Source organism: Propithecus coquereli, unplaced genomic scaffold (assembly GCF_000956105.1).
Source record: "Propithecus coquereli isolate 6110/MARCELLA unplaced genomic scaffold, Pcoq_1.0 Scaffold706, whole genome shotgun sequence".
NCBI classification, from domain to species: domain Eukaryota; kingdom Metazoa; phylum Chordata; class Mammalia; order Primates; family Indriidae; genus Propithecus; species Propithecus coquereli.
This window is the reverse complement of record NW_012153130.1, coordinates 219,162-245,044: the sequence shown is the minus strand read 5'-3', so window position 1 is coordinate 245,044 and position 25,883 is coordinate 219,162. Positions and strand designations below refer to the sequence as shown.

Below are 25,883 nucleotides of genomic sequence, written 5' to 3'. Positions count from 1 at the left end.
CTCACAGCAGCCAGTCCTGTAGAGGCCAGGATGGGCAGTGCTCTATGCACTAGAGCCTGGCTTGAAGCTCTGCTTGAAGCTGTCACGCCATAGGTAAATGAATGAGCAGGGCTGTGTCCTGTCAATGGAAAGGAAGCCAAACTCTGCAAAATAATTTTAAAGAGATTTATTCTGAGCCAAATTTGAGGACCACGACCCAGAGCCACGCCCAAGAAGCCTTGAGCAAGTGGACTCCCTGTGGCTGGGTCACAGTTTGGTTTTATACATTTCCGGGGTTACAGGCAAAGTTATAAATCAATACATGGAAGGCATACATGGGTTTGGCCCAAAAAGGTGGGCCATCTCGAAACTGGGGCTTACAGGTTACAGGTGGGTTTAAAGACTCTTTGACTTGTAATTGGTTAAAGACATGAACTTTGTCTGAAGGCTTGGAATGTTAAGATAAGTAAGTCTGTAAATCAGAGACAAGACACTGGATGTACATTTGTTGTGTAAATTGAGGACATGCAGGCGTGTCTTGCATATCCTTAGGCCTGTTAATGGGTTACAAAGGATGTCCCCAAGAAGGGAGGGGGCAGGCAATTTAGTTTTAGGATATTAGTTTTAGGATAGCCCCTTGGCCAGGAGGGGGTCCGTTCAGTCACTGGTTGAGGGGGAACCTTAAGATTTGATTTTAGTTCACAGTTCCAATACACCTTTATTTATGAATGCTGAAATTTAAGTTTTACATAATTTTTACATGTTATGCAATTTTTCGTTCTTTTTGAACCATCTAAAAATGTAAAACCATTCTTCACTTAAGGGTCATACAAAAACTGGTGGCAAGCTGGGGCTAAGTCATTTTTGTCACACCACGTCAGCAGTCACAGTGGCCAGACTTGGCAGAGGCAGCTCTGGGTGCGACCTGTGGACTTTCCCCAGAGCCGGATCCAGGCCGAGAGGAGGGAGGACGTGGAGACCGTCACGTGTGTTCACGGCAGTGGGAAGAAGGGGCTCCTGCCGGGGGAGGAAGCCCACCCGGCCATGCTGGGAGCCGTGGGAAGCTGGCTTCGCTCTGGAGCCCCTTGAGTAGCCTCCCGGAGTCGGGGTGCACGCAGGCCGCGGTCTGGTGTCGTCAGAACTCCCGAAAGATTGTTTTCAATATAATCTGCAGCAGGAAGAGAGGGCAGGAAAGGCTCAGAATTGGAGCCACTTTCTCTAAGGATTAAAGAAACAAGGTGTCTTTCTTGGGGTCGTTCCTTTCTTAGGTTTTCTGGGTGTTTGTTCTTTCCTCAGTTAAAAAAAGTAATACGTGAATTCAAGTTGTAGTATAAAGAATTAAAATTAAAATAGAAAAAAATGAAATGAACAAAATAAAAAGAAAGAAAAAGAGGAAGGAAAAAGAAAATAAAGTGATGAACTAAAAAAATCAATAAAAAAAAGTAATACGTACATGTTCATGGTAGAAAATGTAGATTTTTTAAATGTGGACTTTTAACACCACGGATAAATGTTTTTTCCTGTGCACACATGCACCTCCAACGGCCTAGCTACTCGTGTAGTATGAAACCAGGAATACACTAGAGCAGTTGTTTCTCGGGTTTTTGCTCTCACATCCGACCTGAATCAGTTTTCACAAATGTGATCTTGTTGCCTGATTATATCATAATTCAACCTTCCTGGATACTTAGGTTGTTTCCAAGTTCTAAATATTAACAAAGAACATCTCTGAGTGTCTCATTGATAACACTGAAGTCAAATTCCAAGCGGTAGAATTACTGGGTCGGTGGGTTTGGACGCATTTTGCCGCACTGCGCCCCAGACATGTCGGCAAACTCGAGCTCCCAACAGCAGAACCCCAGGGAGCTCAGGGCATCAGTTTTTTTTTTGAGGCAGAGTCTCATTCTGTCATCCTGGCTGGAGTGCCATGGCATCAGCCTAGCTCACAGCAACCTCAAACTCCTGGGCTCAGGCGATCCTCCTGCCTCAGCCTCCCACAGTGCTAGGATTACAGGCTTTTGCTTTTATTCCTAGACAAAGACAGCCAACACCTTCTCCACCTGTCTCTCCTTGCCCAGGTAGCCATGTGCAGATCCCCCCTGTGTGCCCAGGACCAGACTCCCCAGAGATCAGCCGGGGCTGCTCCAGAGGGAGGTGAAGTGTGTAGGAAGCAAGTGCAGCATTCGACCCTGGCATCAGCACCCAGGGGTCCCCCAGCCTGCTGGGTGCCAAAGAACCATGGGTGACTCCTTTGTGCAGTGCTGTCCCCCATCCCTGCTTGCGTCTAAGGGGCTGGGACAGGAGCCCCGCTGTCCACCGTGAAGAGGGCTGCCAGGCAGCTGGGAAGGACGAGGCCCCACCTGCGTGAGCACGTCGTCCTTCTGGGTCAGATTCTCAATGATTTCAAAGTGATCCACATTTCGGAGCTCTTCAAACGAGGCTTTCCACCCCCCTCGGCACAGGGTCTGGGCAGGAGAAACGTGGGAAGGGGGAGGGTGAGGCTGCAGGAGGGGAGGCTGGGACCCTCCTCACCATGCCCGGCCTGTTTCAGGAGCTCAGTAAGTATTTGTTGAATGAATGACTGATACCCTTGGGGTCCACTTGGGTGAAGGCAAGAAGATAATAAGAAGAGCACATGACCCTTGACCTCTAGCTGCAAACTGGGCGCTGGGAGTACCTGATAAAACTCCCTGGACTGTCGCTGGAATTCAGGGGAGTCGTGCTGGCCCACGATCACCAGCACGTGGCATGTGGGATCCGCCGGCTGCGTCAGGGCCATCAACAGCTGGGGGCTGTTCCTCTGAGCATCCTCTCTGGTGTGGGGGGTGTGCGAGAGTCAGGGCAGGGAGAAGCCAGGCTGCAGGTGAGCTGCGGCTGGGGTGGGCGGGGGACTCACAGTGTCAAGTGGAGAGGGGCGTTCTGCGAGGTGTACAGGATGGGCTCCAGGTCGTAGACCCCACTCACCAGGAAAAAGCCTGGGAAGAGGAAGAACAGTCCCACGCCCAGCTCAGGTGTAGCGGGACAGGCAGCCCATCCTCCAGGCCAGAGGGGCAAACCCGGGGAGGGGCAAGAGGAAGCAGAGAAGGCCCTGCTCCCAGGGCTCAAAGCCCTCACGGTCAAGCTGCTCCCAGCTGTTGGGATTTGGAACAGCTGGTCCAAACCCTCAGGCCTGTCTGGAGGGTGAAGGCTGCCTAGCCAGGCTGCAGTCCCCGTGGAGACCTTTGAGGTTGGGCGTGACTCCAAGCTTGGTCCAGTCGGCCAGGAGCATCATGGCGGCCAGCTGGGCCCCCGCTGAGTGTCCACACAGGTAAATTCCCCTGCAGTGGGTCAGAGCAAAGAGCTGCATTTGCATTAAGTTTCCCCAAAGTTTCAGGCCAGTACCGAGAAGTCCCACTTTGCCTTCTGCTCCACAGGCCAGAGGGGCAGCGTGGCTGTGTCCAGCAGGCATGGTCCTCCCACCCAGCATGGTCCAGCAAGCAGGAAACATGCAATGACACCCACTCATTAGACGGGTACCGCTTCTGCACAAACGCGGTGCTCCGTGTCACCTGGTCTACCATCTGGTCCAGGTTGCCTGCATAGACAGCATGAGCCAGGTTGGGGGCTCCCTCCCCATCAAAGCCCACCAACCCTTAGACCCGCAGCAACCACCCCTGTTACCTCTGGGGGCAATGTCATAAGCCACTGTCACCACGGCCACTCCTTGTGCTATCAAGGGCTCCACCATGAAGGCAGATTCGTCTTTACTGCAGAAAGAGACAGAGATGGGACAACTGGAGGCAGCTTGGCCACTGTGCTGCTTCCCCCGTGTCCTGGACACGCCACATGCCTGACGTTCTGTCCATGCAGAGCGTTGCCTCTCTCACTGCAAGCGCACGTCCTGGGAGAACTCTGCTCAGCCACTCTGGCTTTTCCTTTGACTGGAGAGTGGGCTGGACGTGCTTCTCACTGCGGGGACTGGGTTGAACTGTGTCCCCCAAAAAGACATGTCCAAGTCCCAACCCCCAGAACTTATGAATGTGACCGTGTTTGGAAATAGGGTCTTTGCAGATGGCATTAAGAATCTTCAGGTGAGATCATCCTGGATCAGGGTGGGCCCTGACTCCAGCGACTGGTGTCCTTGCAAGAAAAAAGAAGGGATTTCAGGCACAGAAACTCACTCAGAGCGCCGCTGTGGCAGAGCAGACTGCAGGGATGCAGCCGCAGGCCAGCGAGCACCTGGGAAGGCGGAAGCTCCGGGAGCAGGAAGGACCCTGCCGCACGGCCCTGCCCACTCCTTGGTGTCTGGCGTTTGGCCTCCGGGATGTGGGAGGATACGCTCTTGTTGAAGCCACCAGCGTGTGGCAGTTTGTTGCGGCAGCTGCAGGAGACCAACCCAGCTGGGAAAGAACAATCTCCCTTTTGCTCCGCTGTCCGAACGCCCCACTCACCTTCCGCACTGCCAGTATCCTCCGTGGACAAACACAAAGACAGGAAAGGCTGTAAAACCAAGAGGGTGCGTGTGCAGGGCTGGCCCCTGAGCCCTGCGGCAGGACCCCCAGCCCCCGCGCTGACCTTCAGGTGCCTCGTGGGGAAGGTAGATGTCCAGTGTCTCCCCTTTGGCATCTCCGTAGGGCACATGCAGCAGGCTCCTCCCGGTGGCCCGGGCCCTCCTGGTGGCTGTCTCGGAAACAGACAGGTCACTGTCAGCACAAGCTCAAATGGCAGCAATTTATGATTCCACTGTGGAAGAAAGCTTTCGGCCGAAAGCTCCCCTGGGTTGACGAGTCAGCTTCAGCTGTGAGCACCTCCCAGGAAAGAGGACTCCCCAGTCCTGGCATCTGTCTCTGAGGGAACTGGGTTCCGGGAGGCACCTGTCAGCGCCCCGTTACAACATGTTTATCGTCTGCACTGCGCTGGGCTGCGTGCCCTAGGAAGCACGAACGCTCCCAAATATTTGGAAAAATAATCTTCTAGGGAAACAGGATAGAAACTCACTTGAAACCAACAGAGAATGGAGCAATATGAACATATGATGAAAGCCACAATGGAAGAGCTCAGAGCAATGCGGACATTGGCTACGGCCTGGGTGCGGAGAAAGGATGAAGGGCCCCGCGAGGGAAACGGGTGTGGAGGCGGGAGCGGCTCTGCTCACGTTTCAGTACGGAAGTGCCCTCCAGATGTTCCCCTGACATCACCAAAACCCAGGCAGATGAGCTCCTCCAACGCTGGGCTGGAGAGAGTGTAAAGTGTAAACTCTTCGGGAGGGCAACGTGGAAATATGTAACAAAGCCCCCAAGTCCTTATCGGCATTTATTATAAGGAAATAATCAGAAATGTTCCCAAGGGTTTGTTTTAAGGATGCTCGCAGCAATGCTGTGTATAACAGCAACAGCACTGGACACAGCCCATGTGACCTGGAACGGACCAGTCAATACAGCACGGTGCACCCCTCCCTCTGTGCTTTCCACCCGGCATTCATCATTCTTGCTAGATACTTCTCCAGGTGACCACCTGCCCGCCACCAGCACTGGAACAAACTCTGAGGACAAGGGCTTTGCTTTGCCCACCTGTAGACACCAGGACTTGACACACAGTAAGCATTTGAAAGAAAACTGTGTAAAAAGGAAAGGAAATTGTGTAATGAATCCGTATTTCAATAAGCAAGGCTGGGTCAACTGAATATCCAAATCAAAAAAAACATTCTTGACCCCCACCTCAGCCCACACACAGAGAGCACTCCAGAGGCATTCCAGATCGGACCAGAAAGCTTTTAGAAAAGAAAACAAGAGATCTTCGTAACCTCTGAGTTGGCAAAGACCGCATGAGCAGAACCCCAAACACGCTAATCCAAAAGGAAAAACTGAAGAGTATTTCATTATGCAAAGAGTTAAAATGGGTCCCACAAATACCACATGGCATGAGCTGAAGATAAATTCTAAATTCTGAATCAATCTGGCCAGGCGCAGTGGCTAACGCCTGTCATCCTAGCACTCTGGGAGGCTGAGGCAGGAGGATCGCTTGAGCTTAGGAGTTTGAGACCAGCCCAACCAAGAGCGAGACCCTGTCTCTACTAAAAGTAGAAATGAGTAGCCAGGAACTACTAAAAATAGAAAAAAATTATCTGGGTGTGGTGGCACACACCTGTAGTCCCAGCTACTCGGGAGGCTGAGGTAGGAGGATTGCTCGAAACCAGGAGTTTGAGGTTGCAGTGAGCTAAGCTGACGCCACTGCACTCTAGCCTGGGCAAGAGTGAGACTCTGCCTCAAAAAAAAAAAAAAAAAAATCTGAATCCGATTGGATGTGGGGTGGCAGCCAGCAGGTCGGGGCGGATGCAGCATCTTTCTGTGTAACTTCTCTTTGCTCCCCCAGACTGCGGCTGGGGCATAGCTACGTTCATCAGGAGGTGGCGGCTTGCAGAATCTGGAAAGGTCTGTTGCTGCAGCATCACCAGTTATGGGCTGAACTGTGTCTGCCGCCCACCCCAAATCCATATGTCGAAGTCCTAATCCTGGTACCTCAGAACATGACCTTATTTAGAAATAGGGTCGTTGCAGATGTAATTAGTTAAGATTGTCATCGGAGTGGATCTGTAATCTAATATGGCTGGTGTCCTAATAAAAAGAAGAAATTTGGACGCAGACATACACACACAGGAGTTATAGCGCCACAAGCCAAGGAGCGACCAGGATCTCAGAGGGTGAGGCCTTCCCTAGCGCCCTAAGAGGAAGCGTTGCCCTGCCAACCCCTGATTTTGCACTTCCGGTCTCCAGAACTGTAAGAGAATTCTCGTAACACTTCTAAGAATCTGTGAAAATTTTTAAAAAATAAAACTAAATTTAAAAAACCCGGCACTGTGAGAGAATCCATTTCCGTTGTTGAAGCTACCCGGTTTGTGGTACTTTGTTATGGCAGCCCTAGCAAACTGATAAACCGTCCCCTTTCTTCGCGGAGTGCACAACATTGTTCTGGAAGGTCGTACCCACTTCAGGGGGTGTTGGCAGAAACAAGACTCTCTGGCTCTTGAGACAAACCTCCATCGGGGGGCCCCTGACCCGAATGTTGGCTTCCACCTCCTTCCCTACAGCCCACCCCCACCTGGACTGAAGAAAGACACGCTGATAAAATGATCCCCTAGAGATGTTAGTAAGTCGGGCACCGTCAGGGGACCCTTGGGGTACTGGGTTGATCTCCCCAAAAGATATGCAGTCCAGCTCCCAGCAGACACCACAAGGAACCTGCATCTCAGAGAGAGCTCTGAGTATTAATATGCAACTTGGGGTCCCCAACCTCAGTGGCCACAGTGGGCCCCCAAAAACCTGTGCTTCCCTCAGGTAGGGGATTGATTCTGCAACTCCTGAGGGGTGAACATGGTAGGAGAGGAGTAAGCATCACAGAAACAGTGCTTGCGCCAGCATGCACAAACTGTCACAGCGGCTGTCTGCATTCCGGCTGGACTGCCCCAAGCCAGGAGAAGTCAAAGTGATGGCAGATGCCAAGTTTCCCATGTGCCAAAACCAGGCACCAGTCTGCCTTCCCAGGACACCAAAGTGGTTGCAAAACCAGTTTTGTCAGCACCAGCCATGTTACCAACCCCTGCCTTTGGAGGGGCTCTCGGTGTACTGATAAGGATAGGTCTCCAAGAAATACTAAATGAAACAGGGCGGCGACCCATTTACCGTGCTGCCGTCTGGATTAAAGGGAGGGGAGTGTGTGTCCCTGTCAATAGCAGCCGCCTTGGTGCGGCAGAGACGCTGGGCAGAAGAAGAGGGCAGGGAGCACTTCGCTGAAACCCTTTTGTGTATTTTTTAACCGTGTAAACATATTATTTCTTCAAGAGAAAGTGGCATTCACTTATTTTTTAATCAGTGATCAATTATTATATTATAGCTTATAACTTTCACAGGTGAAATTTCCCTAAACATTTAAACATAGTTACAAAACAGGATTAAATTCTTCACAAACACTTCAAAGTATAATCACAGGTGGTGGGGTGGTGGCTCAGGGCTTGGGTGGTGGCTCAGGGGTTGGGAGGCCTGGGTGGGGAACTGCCTGAGGCCAGGAGCCAGAGGCCAGCCTGGCCACACAGCAAGACCCCATCTCTACAGTAAACAAATAAATAATAATAAAAAAGACCCCATCTCTACAGTAAACAAATAAATAATAATAAAAAAGAAACTATATCACTTATTTGATTCGCTTAACCGAATCTTGTGGCTCTAATCAATTAAAACGCACCCATTTGGAAATGGCGAGATTCTGCTCAGGCGTGAGGACACACAGACAGCTTCTCTTTATTTCCTCTTTTCCAGTTACTTGGTACTCTACTCAATGGCTGCATGTTAATTTATTCAACCAGCCACTCTCAATGCTCTGGACAAACACCCTGGAGTCACTGAAGACCCTGTTCTTTCTCAAGCTACATCTGATCCCTGGGAAGTCCTGTTGGCTTTTATCCTGAATCCCGAGCCTCCTCCCCACCCTGGCAGGACCCCCGCTTCACCTGTCCCCTGGAAGGCAGCAACCACCGCCTTCTCCGAGGCTGTCCCTGCCTCTACCTGGACTCCCTACAGCCACAGCATGAGCCAGTTACATCTTGCTCAAACCCCTCCGGGGCCCTGTCTGAGTCAGCTCAGGCTGCCATAACAAAATACCACAGCCTGGGTGGCTCTAACAACCCGATAATCTATTTTCTCACAGTTCTGGAAACTGGAGGGCTGGTGTCTGGTGAGGGCCATTCTCTTGCCTTGCAGACTCGCAACCCATCCTTTGCTGTAGGCGTCTGGGCTGTCTCCAAGGCCAGGAAATCACAAGCAACCTTGCTCTGATAGCCCTGTGCATCCATCACTGCACCGTGAGCAAGTGTCTGTAGGACGTGCTCTCAGGAGCGGAATTCTGGGTCAAAACGTAGATGCATTCGTCATCCTGAGGCCAATGCCAACTGCCCTCCCTGAGGGTTTGCCAACAACCCTGCCCTGGCACACCGTGAAGGTGACTGAGCCACACAGTCTCGTGGGAGTGGGGTAACCCAAAGGTAGTGATTTAATTAACACAAGAGTTCTCAAAGCCTCTGAATAGACTGGGTTAATGTGCTAAAACTAAGAAAAAGATCATGAAATTTATGTTCTAAATTGAATAGCAATTAAACCAGGCAGCTGTAGGAGTTCATTAGCATGTATAAATCTCCCGCAGATATTAAAAACCTCTACTGACCCTGAGAAAGGTAAATCGCCTCTTTCTAGGAGGTGGCTCAGCGGGTAGTGGTGGGAAGGCAGCTGGCGTGCAGAGACAGAGATGAGGTGACCTGTGGCCTTGTTAGAGCCGGTTCCTCTCGGCCCCAGGAACAGAGAGGCAGAGTCACCGAGGTTGCAAATGGCAAAGGAGTTTATTGGCTAGCTCGAGCTAGGGTCCAAGTCCCAGAGCACCAATGCAGTGGCCTCTTCTAAGGGCTAGGACCCCGCCTTGGGGTAGAGGTTAAGCTTTTATACCTTTTTCTGTTTTACACACGACACACAGGTTTCACGACACGCTGGGCACCCCCTCCCCCCTCCCCTCCTTAGTTCATTGGTTCCTTTAAAAGTGGCTGATCGTGTTGGCTCCTGATTGGTTCCTTTAAAAGTGGCTCCAAGCCTCGGGATTTTCGCGCAGGGGCCAATTGTGGTCAGCGTCATTTCGGGGGGGAAAGGGCGGCGTCGTTTCGGGGAAAACTGAAACTTAGACCTACTCCAGGAAGTTCAGCCTGTCATGGAGTCACTCCTGCTCTTATTCCTGTTTCTGATTAACTACATTTAACAAACAACTAAAAGCAAGCAGGGTCACGGAAGCAAATAGCATCAGTTAGAATCAGAGAGAGCACATTTTTCTCTAATCTCTAATCTTAAACAATTCCTCTCACACAAAGCAAAGTATATTCTCCTACTATCAATTCCTGTTTTTCAGCCTCCCTCCAGAATGTGACTCCTGAGAGCCCTCCAGGCCCTAAACCCAAGGGCAGGGATGCAGGAGGGCTTCAACGAGATGCCCCAGAATAAACCTTATTGCAAACTTCCTTTCTTATTAAAGCAAAAATTGGGTTTCTTATTATTCACAACCCAAAGCCTCCAAACTCTTACAGATAAAAACTCCAGGCCCCGGGAAGCAGGCTCACAGACCTGATCTGAGCATTGTGTTGGAGCAGTTAGGGGAAGCAGAGGCCAGAACCCTTGAGACTAACCCAAGTACGGGGCAGGGAGGCCACCCAGAAGGTCACAGAAGGCTGAAGCCCCAGAGTTTATTACCCCATCTGGTTTCAGAGGTAATCACTCCCAGTTTTCCAATTCATTTAGCAAACGATTATTTACATAAGCATCAGCCACTGGCCTACATTGCTCTAGATATCTGAGATACAGCGGTGACTATAGTCCAAAACCCCCACTGTGCGTGGGCTGGCTGCTTAGTGAGGGCGACAGGCCCTGAGACATAAGATCAGGTGGGGGCATGAAGGCTGGGAAGGAGAGGCTGGGCAGAGACCGGAGCCACCCTTGAGCAAGGGGGCCTCAGGGACCTCACCTCTCTGAGCAGAATAGAGTGGCTCTGGCCTGAGCGCCTGCCATGCCCCGGGGCAAAGCTGGACAGGCTGGGCGCCAGGTCAGGGCGGAGCGGAAGGTCTGGGGCTCAAGTCACAGTGAGTTCTTGGCCACGTCCCTGAGAACCAAAGTGAGAAAAGGGGTGTGTTGCAGCAGGAGGGGAGGAGCGCAGCACAGGCGGGGAGCCAAGGGCTGCCAGCCCTGGGAACAGGGGGCAAGGGTCCGAGAAGACAGAGGCCTGGCCCCCAACAGCCAAAGGGGGGAATGTCCCAGTGTCCGTGGGGTGAACAAAGGGTGGACTACAGCTTGGTCATAAGGAGTGAAGCACCGATACATGCCACAGGAAGGAGGAGCCTCGAAAACCCTGAGCCAGAGACACCAGACACAAGGCCACAATGGCATGAGGATGGCATGGTTCCACGTCCGGGACAGGCGGACCCGCGCGACGGAAAGCGAAGGGATCGTGGGGCGGGGGTGGGGGGGAAACAGGGAGCGCCCGCGCACGCGCGTGGGGTTTCCTCTGGGGGTGATGAGAATGACTTGGAACTCGCTGGTGCCAACGGCTGCACAGCGCTGTCAATGTACGAAATGCTCCTGAACTTTAAAATGGTAACTTTTAAGTTATGAGTATTTTACCACGGTAGAAAAAAAAATGGGGGTTTGTATTTCCTACGCCTTTGTTTCCTACCTTTAGTTTTTCTAAAAGAGAAGAAAACGCCCTCAGACACCGCGCACTAAGGCCGTAGGCGTCCGCGGAGACCCGAGCCTGTCAATCACGAGGCCACGCCCACCGCGCCGGCCATAGGCTGTCCCGGGGCGGGGCGGAGCCTGATCGCGGGCCTTCGGAGACGCACGCGCCCGCGTGGATCTCGGCGCCCGCGTGGATCTCGGAGCCCGCGCGCCCTGCGGTTCGGGGACAGCGGGTCAGTTTGCCCAGGGCCTCCCGAGAATGCTTCCCCCCCCCACTTCCCACTGCGGGACAGGGGCCGCGGCGCGACACCAGCATCCCCACGGCCCAGACCTGCCGGTGTCGCGAACCGGAGCTTGCCAAGCAACGCGATGATCACCAAATAGGCTGAGAACGCGGTAGAAAATAGCGTGTCCCCCATCAAGAAGTGTTTTGTGCAACCTTTGTAACGTATGCACGTGTATTAAAATAGGATGTAAACTACTTTTTAAATTGTGGTAAAATATACCTAAAATTCACCATCTTAACCGTTTTTAAGTGTACAGTTCAGTGACATTAGGCACGTTCCCATTATTGTGTGACCAACTGCAGAACCCTTTTCGTCTTGTAAGACTGAAACTGTCCCCATTCAACAATAAACCCCCATTCCTTCCGGTCTGCAGCCCCTGGCAACCATCCTACTTCCTGTATTATAAATCTGATTCTTCCAGGAGCCTCATTTATTTTTTTATTTTATTTTATTTTATTTTTTTGAGACAGAGTCTCGCTTTGTTGCCCAGGCTAGAGTGCTGTGGCGTCAGCCTAGCTCACAGCAACCTCAAACTCCTGGGCTCAAGCAATCCTGCCTCAGCCTCCCAAGTAGCTGGGACTACAGGCATGCGCCACCATGCCCAGCTAATTTTTGCTATGTATTTTTAGTTGTTTAGCTAATTTCTTTCTATTTTTAGTAGAGACGGGTCTTGCTCTTGCTCATGCTGGTGTCGAACTCCTGAGCTCAAACTATCCTCCCACCTTTGCCTCTCAGAGTGCTAGGATTACTGGCGTGAGCCACCGTGCCTGGCCAAGAGCCTCATTTAAATGGAATCATACGGTGTTTGTCCTTTTGCGTCTCTAAAAAATATATATACTGCATTTCATTTATTGTAAAGTGTATGTTTACTGAAGGTCATGGTGAAACAAATTTAAAAGCTATTGGTAGAGGAAATAGTTCTTAACACCACCCTTTGCCGTCTTCCTCCTGCTGTCTACTCAACAGCAATTAGACTCTGTCCCCCATGTCCCTGCCAAGGGAACCCAGGCCTTGGTGGGGGACAAAGGTAGTCCGTGAAGAGAACATCCCCCACTGCAAGCTAACACATCAACGTTTTAAGGACGAACGCAAACCAAAAATAAGAAAAAAATTTGCTTCTCCCTGGTACAAAAAAAGAGAAGCATTTATTTCCCCCTCCCTTTTCTTAGAGCATTTATTTTAGGAAAGTTACTGTTGTAAATCTTTTCTCTGCTTCTTTGAGATGGATGTAAATATTTTTAAAAGCTAAATAAGTCTCTGGCTAGTTTTGCAGTCTAGGAGTGTCTTTCTCAAGGACCTGGGGGCCATTCTGAAATGCAATTCTCAAAGATAACTTTAGATTCTGTGGGAGGAGCAAAATTAATGCCAAAAAATCCATGATGAACAAAATATAAAAATTTTAAACAGAGACAGGCCCCAACCTGGCACGTGCCTCACTTGCCTCCCCGACCCCCGCCCTGTCGGGCTTGCCATCCTCATCTGTGAAATGGGCCGGCTGTCCTTGCAGCACCCCTTGTCTCCCAGAGCCGCAGTCAAAGGAAGGCAGGTGAAAGCTGGTTAAATTACAGCACTCCCAGGCTTACCGAGATTACTAAAGAGTCTCTGAGCACGCAGGGCAGCACACTCTTAGCTCCTGCTTTTTACACCCCAATCCCTTTCTCAATGGGGTCAGCTCTTTTACCCCTCAAAACAATTAAGGTCAGCAAACAGGTTTCCTTCAAAGTCATGTATGTTTCACCACATGAGCTTCCATCTCTATTGGGCAAATAGAGATGTATTTGGCACAGAGTTGGGCACAGCAAGGGACCCTAGGAAACAGCTCTATCCCTTATCTATTGGGACAAGGGGGATGGTGGAATGTGCTGGAAGAAATCCCCAACAAGTCTGTTCCTCCTCCTGGGTTATCTCTGTTTAGGAAACCACTAATCCCAGGAGCCCAGGCAGCTGCCTCTGAAAGGCTGGTTCAGCCTGCTGAAGCACAGCAGACTTGCCAACACCCAGTGTTCCTGACTGAGCAAACACAGGCTGGCTGTGTCCATAACCACACTTCTTCCTTGGTGCCTGCTCCCCAACCCAGAACAAATACTTCCCCAAGTGTTCAAATCATGGTGCAGCGCTCTGCAGACACAAGGCAGAGATGAAAATTTTTCTTAAGACTTTACTAGTTTATGGGTTCCCAAGCCCTGATTTTATTAAAGAAAAAAAAAAGTCTTCATTGCTTTTTATAAATGGCAACAGCATTCTACATTCAGCAGTGCAGGGGGAATCTTCCTTTTTCCACTTTACCTTCCTATGAAACCACGGCATGTGGCCTCATGGGCCTGGGCCTGGTTGGCTGAGCAAGAGGGGAGGTCGAGCATGGTCAACCCAGCCCTGGACTCCCCCCGGGCCTCCCCTGCCTCCACTGGTCCCTGCATCGAGGGGCCCTGGGCACCCACCCATGAGCAGGGGAAGCTTACAAAGCGCCTGGTGCCTGGGAAATGGCCCTCAAGACTCAGGCGGTGCAGCACCTCCTCCCTCCCCCCAGCATTCTGAACCACTGCCACATGGGCCCATGCCACCCAACTCGGCCACGGAGAGGTCACACCAGTACCCTCAATTCCTATCTGTGAGTAAGTCCTCAAGGCTTCCTCTGCTCCCAGTCGGATGACCCATCTGCTGGGGGAGTACTGATTCTCCAACTCCTGTAGGACACAGACACAGGCTCTGTAAGACCTTCATTCTCAACACAGAGTGTGCCCCACCCCTGCGCATGCCTGGATGCTCCTCTCTGCCTTGAGAAGCCCCCTCCCCAGTTTTCCAGGCTCTCGAACATGCCCTCAGCTTCCTTCAATCCCCTCCAACCTCCAGCCTCTGCTCCCCACCTTCCTCCCACAAGGTGCCCCATTAGCTGCCTCAGACACATCGAAGATGCCCTCAGATCCGTGGTCTAGAGGTACCCCAGCAACAGCTGTGCCTTTAACCAGCCAACCACCTTAAGGGGAGACAAGGTTCCATAAATGTGCCCAGTGAATGCCATCGTGGGCACCACTCCTACAGCAGCTAGGACCACAGGAGGCCAGGCGGCTGAGGTGGCCCTGCAAAGAAGGAGCTCATCTTCCTGGAGAGGGTGCAATTCTGACTGCAGGAGGACCCAGCACAGTCAAAGGCACAAAAGTGAGGAGGAAGGAATCAAAGGTCAGTTTGCAAATGCTGAAGCAGTCTGGTAAGACTGGGAAGCTGGGGCTGGAGGAGGGAGGGCCGTGGATGTCAGACTTAATATGTGTTCAGACTTACTGCAGAAAGTAACAAGGAACGGGGTTTTGGAGAAAGGCCTCAAAGCCAACAAACATCATGGGATATCTGAAGACAGGGGGGCCTCGTGGAAAGGCCTGAGGCCAAACACCATCACTTCCTGGCTATTTTATCCTGGGCAAGTTAGGTAGTCTCTAGGACTCAGTGCCCTCATCGGTAGAAGGGGCATACTGGCCACCTCACAAGGTTACAGAGATAAGGCACGTCAGTGAAGAGAGGCAAATACCCAAGCGTGGGTTGCCTTCTCCGCTAGTTGAACGGGGCTCTTGGCCAGAGGTCCTTGGATCTTTACAATCTAAACCTGACAAGGTTATTATCTGTAGGATGCTTATAGCCACACCTGACCTACTCCGTGACTGCTATTGTCATCTTTATTCCTAGTATTTATGATAATGATAATGCAGTTGGTTTCTGAGAGTCCCCTGATAGTCTAGGCAAGCATGTGTGTGTGCGTGTGTGAGAAAGGGAGAGAGAGAGAGAGAGAGAGAGAGAGATAAGGAGAGAGAGGGAGAGAGAGAGAATATGATTTCCCGGGGCAGTATCTATAACTTTCGCCAGATTTTCAGTTTGTCTACGACTGGAAAAAGAACCACTGCCTAAGATGCAGGAACACTAGTTAGGAAATTATAATCGAATGATAATCATAACAAGTGCCAGGTACCGTACCATGCGCTCTGCGTCATTTCCAAGCTAGGCCCGGAACACATTGCATAAGCTCAGCTCAACATCGGAAACTTTGGCCCCTAACCGCCTGCGGGCCTGTGGATATTAACCAGGACTTCCATGCTCTCTATCCTTAAAATCAGGCTAACAAAAATCCGCCTGCGGCGAGAAGTAAAATAGATTATGGTGCTCAAGCATTCCTGACTTGGCACACAGTAGGCGCTCAACGTGCCCCGAGGAGTGATCTAGAAGGCCGCTGAGTTTCCTTCTTGGAATTCTAATGTAATCAATGAGCTGATTACAGTAATCAGCTCCCATGCCATCAATGACCTGAGCTCGCGGCCCAGCCGCCCGCCCCTCCCTGCAGCCCGCCTACCTCTGCAGACATGCTCTTCCAGGGAGCCTCTGGCCCGCGGCCCAGCCGGACTACATCCATCGCGCGGTCCAACCAGCGGCGCGCGGCCAGCCACTTTATCCTCGGCGGGTGGGGCGGGGCTCAGGCCAGGCCCCGCCTGCGGCCACGCCCACTCCCAGAGCTCTTCTGGCCCTTGGCGCTAACCCGCCCTCTCCCGTGGGCGGGGCCAATCTTCCACCGCGCCCACTGATTGGCCCTGGGTGGCGGCTCGCGATTGGCCGGCGTTCGATGCTTAAAGGCGGGCGGCGCGGGAAAGCGCTGTCCGGTGGGGCGCTGGCGGCGGGGTCTCGGATCTTGCGTGCTTCGCGGAGGCGCCATGAGCTGCATCAGCCTGCCCGCCGTGCTGCCTGGCTCCCCCAGCAAGACCCGGGGGCAGATCCAGGTGCGCGCGCCGGGCGGGTTGGGGCCTGGGGGACTGGGGATGCGAGTCGGGGCGGTGGCGGGTTCCCGGATCTGTGCGGAGCGGGCCCCGAAGTGACCTCTTCTCTCCTAGGTGATTCTCGGGCCCATGTTCTCAGGAAAAAGGTAACGGCTTCTCGAGGCGGGGCTGGGCCACCTCCTCCCCGCCTGCTGCCCTTCTCGGAGGAGATCCCCCTCAGCGCAGCCCGGCCCCGCCTGGGGTACTCCTCCCCCTGAAATCCGGTCCCGGAGGAAGCCCCGCCCAGGTCGTGGACACGCGGTACCGCCCCAGCTGGTCACCCCCCTCCGCCCCCGCATCGGCCCTCTCGGAAGGGGGCCAGTCGTGTCACCAGGGCCGGGCACGTCTGTACACCCCCTTTCACTGTGACAGTCTCCTTACGTGGGCCGAGAACCACTCCCTGACTGAGGCGAGGCTGGTGAGCCCCCCTGAGTAAGCCCCGCACCCCAAACCCCTTGCTCAGGAGGTGAGGCTCAGGGTTGGATTTCTTGGACCCAGAAACAAGGGCTTTGAATGTTGCCCACAAAAGCCTTGTGAGGTTAATTTAGAAAAGCCCTGAGCTCTTTGAACAATTCTGTGATGAGATTACTTTGGAATGCGATCTGCAGGCACCCTCTGCACGTGGCCTTTGTCTCTGTTGGCCACCTTCCCCCCCGCATCCCTGAAAAACTTACTCCTCCCACCCTTCCTGGGGTCACCTGAGGGCCATTCCTGGCCACCCTCCCCGTACAGGACTCTGACTTCCAACCCCGGTCCCGGAGTATTATACCCAGTACATGTGCCCGGCTGCCTCTCTGCGCTTTGGGAGGTCAGGGGGCGCTCAGGCTGTACACCACGAGGGGGCGCCGGGGAGCCCAGCTTGTGCCCTGGGGCCTTCCTCGCCCTCGATCCTGCCGTGGGCCTCACCAGACCCTCTACTCTTGCAGCTCAGAGCTGATGAGACGGGTCCGTCGCTTCCAGATTGCCCAGTACGAGTGCCTGGTCATCAAATATGCCAAAGACACTCGCTACAGCAACAGCTTCTGCACACATGACAGGTCAGTCCTTGCCCCTTTGGTCCTCTCCAGGCACAGGACACCCGGTCAGAGCTCTCTTTAGTGGGGGTGGCAAATAGTGCTGAGGCCTGGCATTGAACAGTTCAAATCAGCAAAGTTTCCAGCGTGCCTGGCAAGGCAGCTGAGGACCCCGCCGTTCACGGGGCTCTAGCCCAGTGGTTCTCAACCAGGGGCAATTTTGCCACCCACAGTCTATCTGACAATATCTGGAGACATTTCTAGTTGTCACAACTGGAGGGGGAGGGGACGCTACTGGCCTTTAATGGGTAGAGCTCAGGGGTGATGCTGCTAACCATCTTGCAGTGCACAGGACAGACCCCACAACAAAGAACAATCCAGCCCCAGATGTCAGTAGTGCCTGCCAGGGGTGAGAAACTCTGCTCTAGAGTTTATCCCTATACAGAGGCTGCAAAGTGGTTTTGTTTAGCGTGCACATTGCTTTTTTTTTTTGAGACAGAGTCTCGCTCTGTCACCCTGGCTAGAGTGAAGAGGCATCATCATAGCTCACTGCAACCTCAAATTTAGGATTAGATCTGAGTTCTGCCCATGTGTCACGGCTCATCTCCACGACAGGCTGCAGAGGCTGGCGGGCTGGTGGCATGGACACAGCGCCAGAGACTTGCGGAAGCCACAGCTGGCTTGCTGCCCGCCCTCTCTCTGGCTTTCTCCATCTGGGGAGGGCAGAGGGGACTTAAAACACATGAAATACTGTTTCATTCTCTTCCCAGATCTTGAAGTAGGATTATAGCAAGATAATAACTAAGCGGTAGTTGTAAAGTATTTTATTTTTTGTAAAGACAGCCACAAACTGCTGAGCTCTCAGGAAACTGCCTGTTCCTCTGAAGGCTGGTTCATAGGAGCAGGCAAAAATGGAAACAAAAGAAAACAACATTGTAGGAAAACACAGAAGCTATTTAGAAAGGCAGAGGACACAGCACAGCATTCCTCTTCAGAAAAGGTCCTGGGTGTGTGACCATAATCCCAGCTACTCGGGAGGCTGAGGCGGGAGCATTGCCTGAGACCAGGAGTTTGAGACCAACCTGGGCAACATAGTGAGACCCTCAAGTCTTAAAAAAAAAAAAAAGGCCCTGGCTATGGGGATAGGGTGGGGTTCAAAGTTTCATTTAATGGCACTGAAACATTTTTACCACCTCTCACCTTCAAACTCTGCTGGGTAGGATTCTCCCTGCAGGCCAGGAGGCTGCATGACCGCAGATCCACACTCCCATCCTGGAATCACACTAACTGCATCCTGGTTTTGCCAGTTAGTAGCTGTATGACTGTGGAAAAAATCCTTTAATGGGGGAGCCAAACAGGCCAAACAGGAATTTTTCTATGTCGTTGTTCAGCCGGTTGGGGCTCCAGGCTTATCTCTGCTGGGGCAGGGCTCTCATGGTCTGTCAGGAGTCTGGTGTTAATGGACTGCCCAGGGCCAGCCCCATCTGAGTCTCTGTCATTAGACTGCAGTGGTGTCATCACAGCTCACTGCAACCTCAAATTCCTGGGCTCAAGTGATCCTCCTGCCTCAGCCTCCCAAGTAGCTGAGTTGGGTGGGGCTTTCTTTGATTCTGGACACTTTGCCTGCATGGACCCCTTCCTCCATTAAAAAATTTTTTTTTTGTTTTTTTTTTTTGAGACAGAGTCTCACTCTTTTTGCCCGGGCTAGAGTGAGTGCCGTGGCATCAGCCTAGCTCACAGCAACCTCAAACTCCTGGGCTCAAGCAATCCTCCTGCCTCAGCCTCCCGAGTAGCTGGGACTACAGGCATGTGCCACCATGCCCGGCTAATTTTTTTTGTATATATTTTTAGTTGGCCGATTAATTTCTTTCTAATTTTAGTAGAGGCGGGGTCTCGCTCTTGCTCAGGCTGGTCTCAAACTCCTGAGCTCAAACAATCTGCCCGCCTCGGCCTCCCAGAGAGCTAGGATTACAGGCGTGAGCCACCGCGCCCGGCCTAAAAAATTTTTTTTTTTAATTATATTTTATGACAGCATTGATATAAAGACAAATATAATGCAGATCAAGTTATATTTACTTATTCTTATGAATTTTAGAAGAAATGAAAGCACTTTGCTGGCTCCTAACGGTATCACGGGCCCTGGGCGCTATGCCTGATGAGGAAGTCTGCCTTTTCTGCCCCCGTGTCGGCCTTGTCTGGACAGAAGCATAGGAGAGGTTTTGAGTCTCTGTTGAGCTTTATATTGGACATTGCTAATTTCTAGTCTGAAGCATCAAGTGTAATAGCTTGTATTAAATAACTGGTTTTCTGAACAAGGGCCTTTGTTCTCCTCGCTCCCTTTCCATAGGCGCTAGCTTCTCAAAGCTCCGCAAGGCCAATAGCTGTTCCCGGCCCCCCCATGCCGGTGTCTGGTCTCCCGGTCTGCCTTGCTCATGCTCTGGCTTCTTCCTCCCAGGAACACCATGGAGGCGCTGCCAGCCTGCCTGCTCCGGGACGTGGCCCAGGAGGCCCTGGGCGTGGCAGTCATAGGCATCGATGAAGGGCAGTTTGTAAGTTGGCCTGGCCTGGCCTCGTTCTTCCTATGAGCTCCCTCTCTGTGCCCGCTTTCCCCCTGCTGGTTTGGAAGTTATCAGTTCTATTTCAGATCTTTTAGTAAAAGTAACAAGGTTAAGTTGCTTCAACCAGTGTCTGAACACTCTTTGAATTCCCCTTGCTGCTTTCCATGTTATTGTCATATAGGATATATTTTACCTTTTTTAGAAAAAAATATTTACAGTGGAAAAACAGATTTCTCAATACTGGTGCATAGGGGTGTTTTTGTTTGGTTCATTGTTGGTTTTGCTTGCTCTTGCTCCATACGGGTTTATTTGGAAGCTCTGCCAATCTTTGCATGAAAATGTCTTCATTTTGTCTTCCAGTTTGAGCTGGTAGCAGATGTTAGGTTGAGCTGGTTGCTTTGAAAAGTAAGGGGAAGGCTGCTATCAGTCCAGTGGTCACTCCCTGGGCAGGTAATCGGTCTAGTCTCAGAACAATGTGTCCAGGGGAGATTTTGCTCTTATTTATAGTTTTTGTATTTGGTGGGTCTTTTCATTTCTGGGAAGGAAATTAAGCCATTATCACTTCAAATGTCTCTTCTCATCCCTCTGGGTACTGTTTTCCAAAGTGTGTTCAATAACTCTATTTTTATATTTTCTACTCTAATTCAGAATACTCATTTTTGTTTAACAATTTATTTATTTATTTTTTTAACTTACGCTATTCCTTCCAGTAGTTTTCCAAAAATCTTGTTTCAGTCTTTTGCAGCTAACTCTTTCCATTTCTGTATGAGCACATTCTCTGGTTGAGTTTGTTGGTTGTCTTTTGTGGTCTTAATTTCTGTCCCGTGCTTTGGAGTTTTTTGTTTTTGCCAGTTTATCGTGAGTGAATGAAACTAAAACCCATTCTCGAAGGGGCTGAGCTCACTTAACCCCTCAGGCAGTTTTAGGGTTGCCCCTAGTACACTGGGGAGGGCAAGAAGAGCTGCCATAACAAATACACCCCAAATTGGCCTGTTCTATCTAACATGATAGAAATCGTTTTAGAAATATTTAATTGTCAAATAAAGAGTGAGTATGTTCAGTATACAGTGTGATGATCTGATACAAGTATACAACGCAATGGGGATTTATTTCTCACTCACCTACTCCTGTGTGGTTCCACATCAGTTGACGGGCAGGCGGGCCCCAGAGGCTCACCACCGTCAGCACATGGCATCGGTGATCGCCCTGGGTGGCTGCATCCAGATGGCAGGAGGGGACAGACGTGGTGCATCCCCTGGGTGTGAGGTTGTCCTGGGCTAGGCTGGAAATTGTACACATCACCTCTGCTGACCCGAAGACTGGAACCTGGGCACACGGCCGCCCAGCTGTACATTTCGTCTAGCTCTACACCCGGGAGGGAGAAGAAATTTGTTTGGTGAGTGGTTAGGAATCTCTGCCTGCCCTGCCTCCCAGTACAGAATCAGGTGGCTCCGACTGTAATATCCTACAGGGACGGAACAGGTCCTGTCCCCCAAAGCCAGTCCTGCCTTTCTGGCCCTGTTCTTGCCCAACATCCTCGATGAATCACAGCCCCAAACTCCATTCCCACGGGAGGCTGATGGGTCCCCTGCACCGTGTGGGGTGTCTCCCTCGTGGAGATGGGCTCTAGGCCAGCCGGCAGCTGACACCTGCTCCCTGCCGTGGGTGTGCCCATTCCATTTCGGATCCTCAGAGGTGTGCCCCTGAGCACCCCTGGGTCTGCACACGTGGAGGGACTGCTAGGCTCACCGTTCCCAATGGTGAGCCCAGGTTGGGAATGAGGTTACAGCTCTTCCCTTTCTCTTCCAAACTGTGGTCTCCGAATGGATCCGGGGCTACTGCATCACCTTTTGGGGCATGGCCCTCTCGGAGCGCGGAGGCTTCGACTGGGGAGGCGCTCCCTTCAGACCTGCTGCTGCGAGTTGCCCCACAGCTCTGCTCTCCTGGCTTTACGTAAACCTCGTTTGCAGAGGCCGACCCAGACACCCTAGGTAGGGACCTTTCTCTTCTTACTTCTCGTTGGTTTACGTCCAAATGCCCAGGAACAAGTGAACCAAGTCCTGCTCCCTGTTGTAACCTGGAGGAGGGATTTATTTGTCTACTTCCTCCCTTGCAAGCAAATATAACTTGAGTTCATTCAGCGGGTGTTTATTATACCCACTATGCAAACATCACCATTCTCCCGCTCTGCCCTCGCCCCTGCGGGCCCTTATTCTCGACACGGTCAGAATCTTCCTGTCGCAAGAAGTTCTGGATCAAGGAGGCGAGCTCCTGACACGGGGCCCAGCAAAAGGACTGCCCCAGCCCACTTTACCCTGTGCATGGACAGTGAACGAAGCCAAGCTTTGCCTGTGTTCTGGGTCCGCAGGGAAGGAAAGGCTTTTAGCAGGGCAGCCGCCACGCCCTCCTGAGGAATGCCGGGGTTGGAGCTTCAGTGCTTACTTGTGCCCCTGGGCAAGGCACAGCAGCACGCAGCTGCTTTGTAGGAGTTGTTGGCATTGGGAAGCGATTCATCTGGAGATCCTGCGGCCACAGGCTGAGAGCGCTCTGCTTAAGGTGCTGGTGGCGGGTGGGCACCCTGGCCCCTGGGTCTGCCCCACGTACGTGTTCTTTAACCAGCTACACAGCAGGGTTGCTTGGCAATACTGGAAGCTATGATTTTTTTTAAAAACAGTTTTTGTGTTTTATTTCTGTTTTACTACACAAGTAATACAGGTTGAATATCCCTTACCCAAAATGCCTGGGATCTGAAATGTTTAGGATTTCAGATTTTTTCAGATCTTGGAATATTTGCATGTATATAATGAGATATCTTAGGGATGAGACCCAAGTCTAAACACAGAATTCATTTATGTTTTATATAGACTTTATACACATAGTCTGAAGGTGATTTTATACAACATTTAATAATTTTGTGCATGGACCAAAGTGTTGACTGACCTGTCACGAGGTCAGGTGTGGAATTCTCCACTTCGTGTCAGTAGTGCTCAGAAAATTTCAGATTTTGGAGCATTTGGGATTAGGGATGTTCAACCAGTAACAGAAGTTGGGAATATACATAAGAAAAAAAAGTCCACGATTTACCACAGTCAGTTTTCTAGAGACCACCAGGAACCTCCCTCACTTGGGTTTATTCCTGTTCACCTGCTTGGGTTTACTCACGTGCTCCTTGGGGCACCGTGGGGAGGGTGAGATAGGGCTTCTGGGATTTGGCTGCTGTGGTCATTCTGCGGAGGGTGTGCGAGGCAGGCCGTGCTCTTGGGCAGGCGCCCGGGGGAAGGTGATTCGGTACCTTCAGCCTTCTCCGCGGGGAGGGCAGGTGAGAACCAGGCTGACGCAGCAGCACGTTCCTCGGCCAGGAGAGGGGGTGTTTGCTGCTTTCTGGCTCAGACAATGCTCAGACATAATTATGGAGGAGTCTCGTTTTCGTCTTGACTCCTGGTCACAGACTGCCCTTGCCTGATGGTGGTCCTCTGTGACATTGATGACGTGCCGCCAAGCCAGGGCCCACCCTGAGTGCCAGGCCAGCTGCTGGCTGCCGGGGCTGCTCTACTCTTTCTCCCCATCCAGAAAAACAAACAAAAACCCCATAACGTGTTGGCTTTATATGTGTATTTTTTTAATAGTTCAGGCTCCTATCACACGCTGTGGCCCTTTTTCCATGTCCACAAATACCCATCCCCATGCATACACCATGTCTCGTTTAAGCTTCCTTGTCTATGGCGTTTAGACTCACAGACGTCTTATGCTACTGCCTGATGCAACTGCCCGGTGCACGGGGACGCACCTGCTGAGTGGAATGGTAGGCCAGGGGCCAATCTCCTTCATTCAGTCAGTTTTTTAAGCTTGCACCCTACGGCAGCAACATTCTAGGTACTGGGGATAAGAACCTGAGCCCGCGCCCTTGAGCTTACACTCCAGCTGGGGGAGAAAGTATGTAATATGTCAGGTGGTGACAACTGCTATAAATTAGAGGAAAAGGCAGCGTGAGGGGCACAGAGTTAAGGTGGGGGGGATGCTTTATGGGCCTGGAGCTGGCAAGAATCTGGGTGCTGCAAGCAGGGCCCGGGGCAGGAATGTGCCTGTGGGAGCCAGTGAGGTGGAGAGGTGGCCAGGGCCAGGTGCCTGGGAAAGGCTTGGGCTTAACCCTGGGGGAGACATAGGATGTCGAGGGTGGCCCAATCTGATGGCGGAGGCCGAGAATGGACGGATGGTAGGGGCCACAGGGCAGTGGTGAGACCAGCAAGGCCAACACCTTTTCCCGCATTTTATCAGCTACTTATATTTATTTCTCCCTCTGCAAATTGCCTGTTTAGGGCTTCCACTCATTTTTGTCTTAGTTTATCTTTTTTCTAGTAGACATGGGAGCATTAGAGTCGCTCCAGGCTAATCCAAGTGGCTGCAGTTGTCGGATCCGGCAGCATCTTCTCTGAGGCTCAGCGAGCTGCTCAGGTAGACGCTCACACGCTTCCTCCACCCGCCCTCCCCAGTTCCCCGACATCGTGGACTTCAGTGAGACCATGGCCAACGCCGGGAAGATCGTGATCGTGGCCGCACTGGACGGGACCTTCCAGAGGAAGGTAAGGGGTCTCATCCAGGTCTTGGGTGGGATTGGAAGAAGGGGCTTCTCGGCGGGTGCAGGGCTGTGCACAAAGACACCAGCCCAGCACGCTCTTCCCCGTCTCAACGTGGCACTCCCTGGGTGACCTGGGCTCGCCACTAAGGGGCACACCTGAGCTCAGACCAGGCCTTGCCTAAGCCCAGGGACTCCCCGGTCTGCCCAGGAGTGAGTCTGTCCAGACCAGATGCCATCTGCTGTGGCAGGTGCTTTGAGCTGGCAAAGGGACAGAGCAGGACTTGGTGCTCTTTTGGGGACCAAAGTCAAGGCAAGCTTTCCTGGCTTCAGTGCTTATGAATCAGAGGGTTTAAAAGAGAAACCTGCCCGGCGAGGTGACTGAGTGCAGGGGCTGTCTTTCCACGGGAGTGCAGGCTTTCGGGGCCATCCTGAACCTGGTGCCCCTGGCCGAGAGCGTGGTGAAGCTGACCGCGGTGTGCATGGAGTGCTTCCGGGAAGCCGCCTACACCAAGAGGCTGGGCACGGAGAAAGAGGTAGCTCCACCTGCCTTCTCCCCTGCGGGGCGGGCAGGGACACAGCTCTGCCTCCTTCCCAGTCCAGGCCCTTCACGTCCTTTCTGTGTCCCTGTGGCCAGGTCGAGGTGATCGGTGGAGCAGACAAGTACCACTCTGTGTGTCGCCTCTGCTATTTCAAGGCCTCGGGCCAGCCCACTGGGCCGGACAACAAAGAGAACTGCCCGGTGCTGGGAAGGCCGGGGGAGGCGGCCACCAGGAAGCTCTTTGCCCCTCAGCAGATCCTGCAGTGCAGCCCTGTCAACTGAGGCGGCCTGAGACGGGCCACCTGCTCCTGCTGCCGCCTAGCGGACGCCTGTGCCCAGCCTGCTGTGTGGCCTGCTGGGGAGGAAGTCAGGGAGGGCTACCGTGCCTGGGGACTTTCTGAGGCTGCCCCACACGTCACATGTCCCTCCTTGCCTGCCCACCGGCCCTGTCTTGGTTCCCTTCCCGGCCGCTGGGATGATCCGCCCCAGGCTGGAGCTGGCCTGCGGCAGGCCCAGGGTCTAGCTGCTGCAGACCCACCCCTCCTCCTCTGGGGTGCGGAGCAGAGCCACATGCTGTTGTGATGTCAGCGCTGCTGGCTTCTTCCCCCTTTGTGGCTTTCACTGTTGAGTTTCTGTTCTCCCTGGGAAGTCTGGGCACCAGCACTCTGAGCCTCAGCCCTCTGCCCGGACGGGCTCCCACCCTCCGGGGATGGCCCGGACTCATGCCCTCCTGCTCCCTTTGGGCTAAAACCACTTCCTACACTCTGCTGGTGGCTTTCTCCAGAACTGCAGCAGCTTTCACGTTGGTGGCACTGACCCTGCTGGGGGCAGGCCCCGTGCTTCTGCTGTAGTGTATGGAATTAATAAGTAATATTAAAATTCACTAGTTGGTGAAAGTGCATTTAAAT

General features: G+C 52.3%; 2 protein-coding genes across 5 annotated transcripts; one reads left to right on the top strand and one right to left on the bottom strand.

Annotated features, from left to right (window-relative positions):
- Positions 1-582: 582 nt before the first annotated feature.
- AFMID (arylformamidase) lies at positions 583-15,900 on the bottom strand. 2 transcript variants are annotated; one of them, XM_012661323.1, is made up of 11 exons: positions 15,834-15,900; positions 14,094-14,184; positions 4,534-4,638; positions 4,410-4,458; positions 3,640-3,725; positions 3,481-3,553; positions 3,199-3,296; positions 2,876-2,954; positions 2,657-2,792; positions 2,340-2,444; positions 583-1,147 (listed from the first exon to the last, which is right to left on the bottom strand). In XM_012661323.1, the coding sequence occupies exons 1-11, from the start codon at positions 15,891-15,893 to the stop codon at positions 1,115-1,117; spliced, it is 915 nt and encodes a 304-aa protein (XP_012516777.1). In that variant the 5' UTR covers positions 15,894-15,900; the 3' UTR covers positions 583-1,114. The 2 variants fall into 2 exon arrangements, with proteins under 2 accessions (XP_012516777.1, XP_012516776.1); XM_012661322.1 differs by having other exon boundaries at positions 4,410-4,638.
- Positions 14,192-25,869, top strand: TK1 (thymidine kinase 1, soluble). Of its 3 annotated transcripts, none has more exons than XM_012661324.1 (7): positions 14,192-14,677; positions 16,366-16,397; positions 17,217-17,327; positions 19,759-19,852; positions 24,352-24,441; positions 24,851-24,970; positions 25,072-25,869. In XM_012661324.1, the coding sequence occupies exons 1-7, from the start codon at positions 14,513-14,515 to the stop codon at positions 25,255-25,257; spliced, it is 798 nt and encodes a 265-aa protein (XP_012516778.1). In that variant the 5' UTR covers positions 14,192-14,512; the 3' UTR covers positions 25,258-25,869. The 3 variants fall into 3 exon arrangements, with proteins under 3 accessions (XP_012516778.1, XP_012516779.1, XP_012516780.1); XM_012661325.1 differs by lacking the exon at positions 14,192-14,677 and adding an exon at positions 16,105-16,254; XM_012661326.1 differs by lacking the exons at positions 14,192-14,677; positions 16,366-16,397 and adding an exon at positions 16,422-16,708.
- The last annotated feature ends 14 nt before the right edge of the window (positions 25,870-25,883 follow it).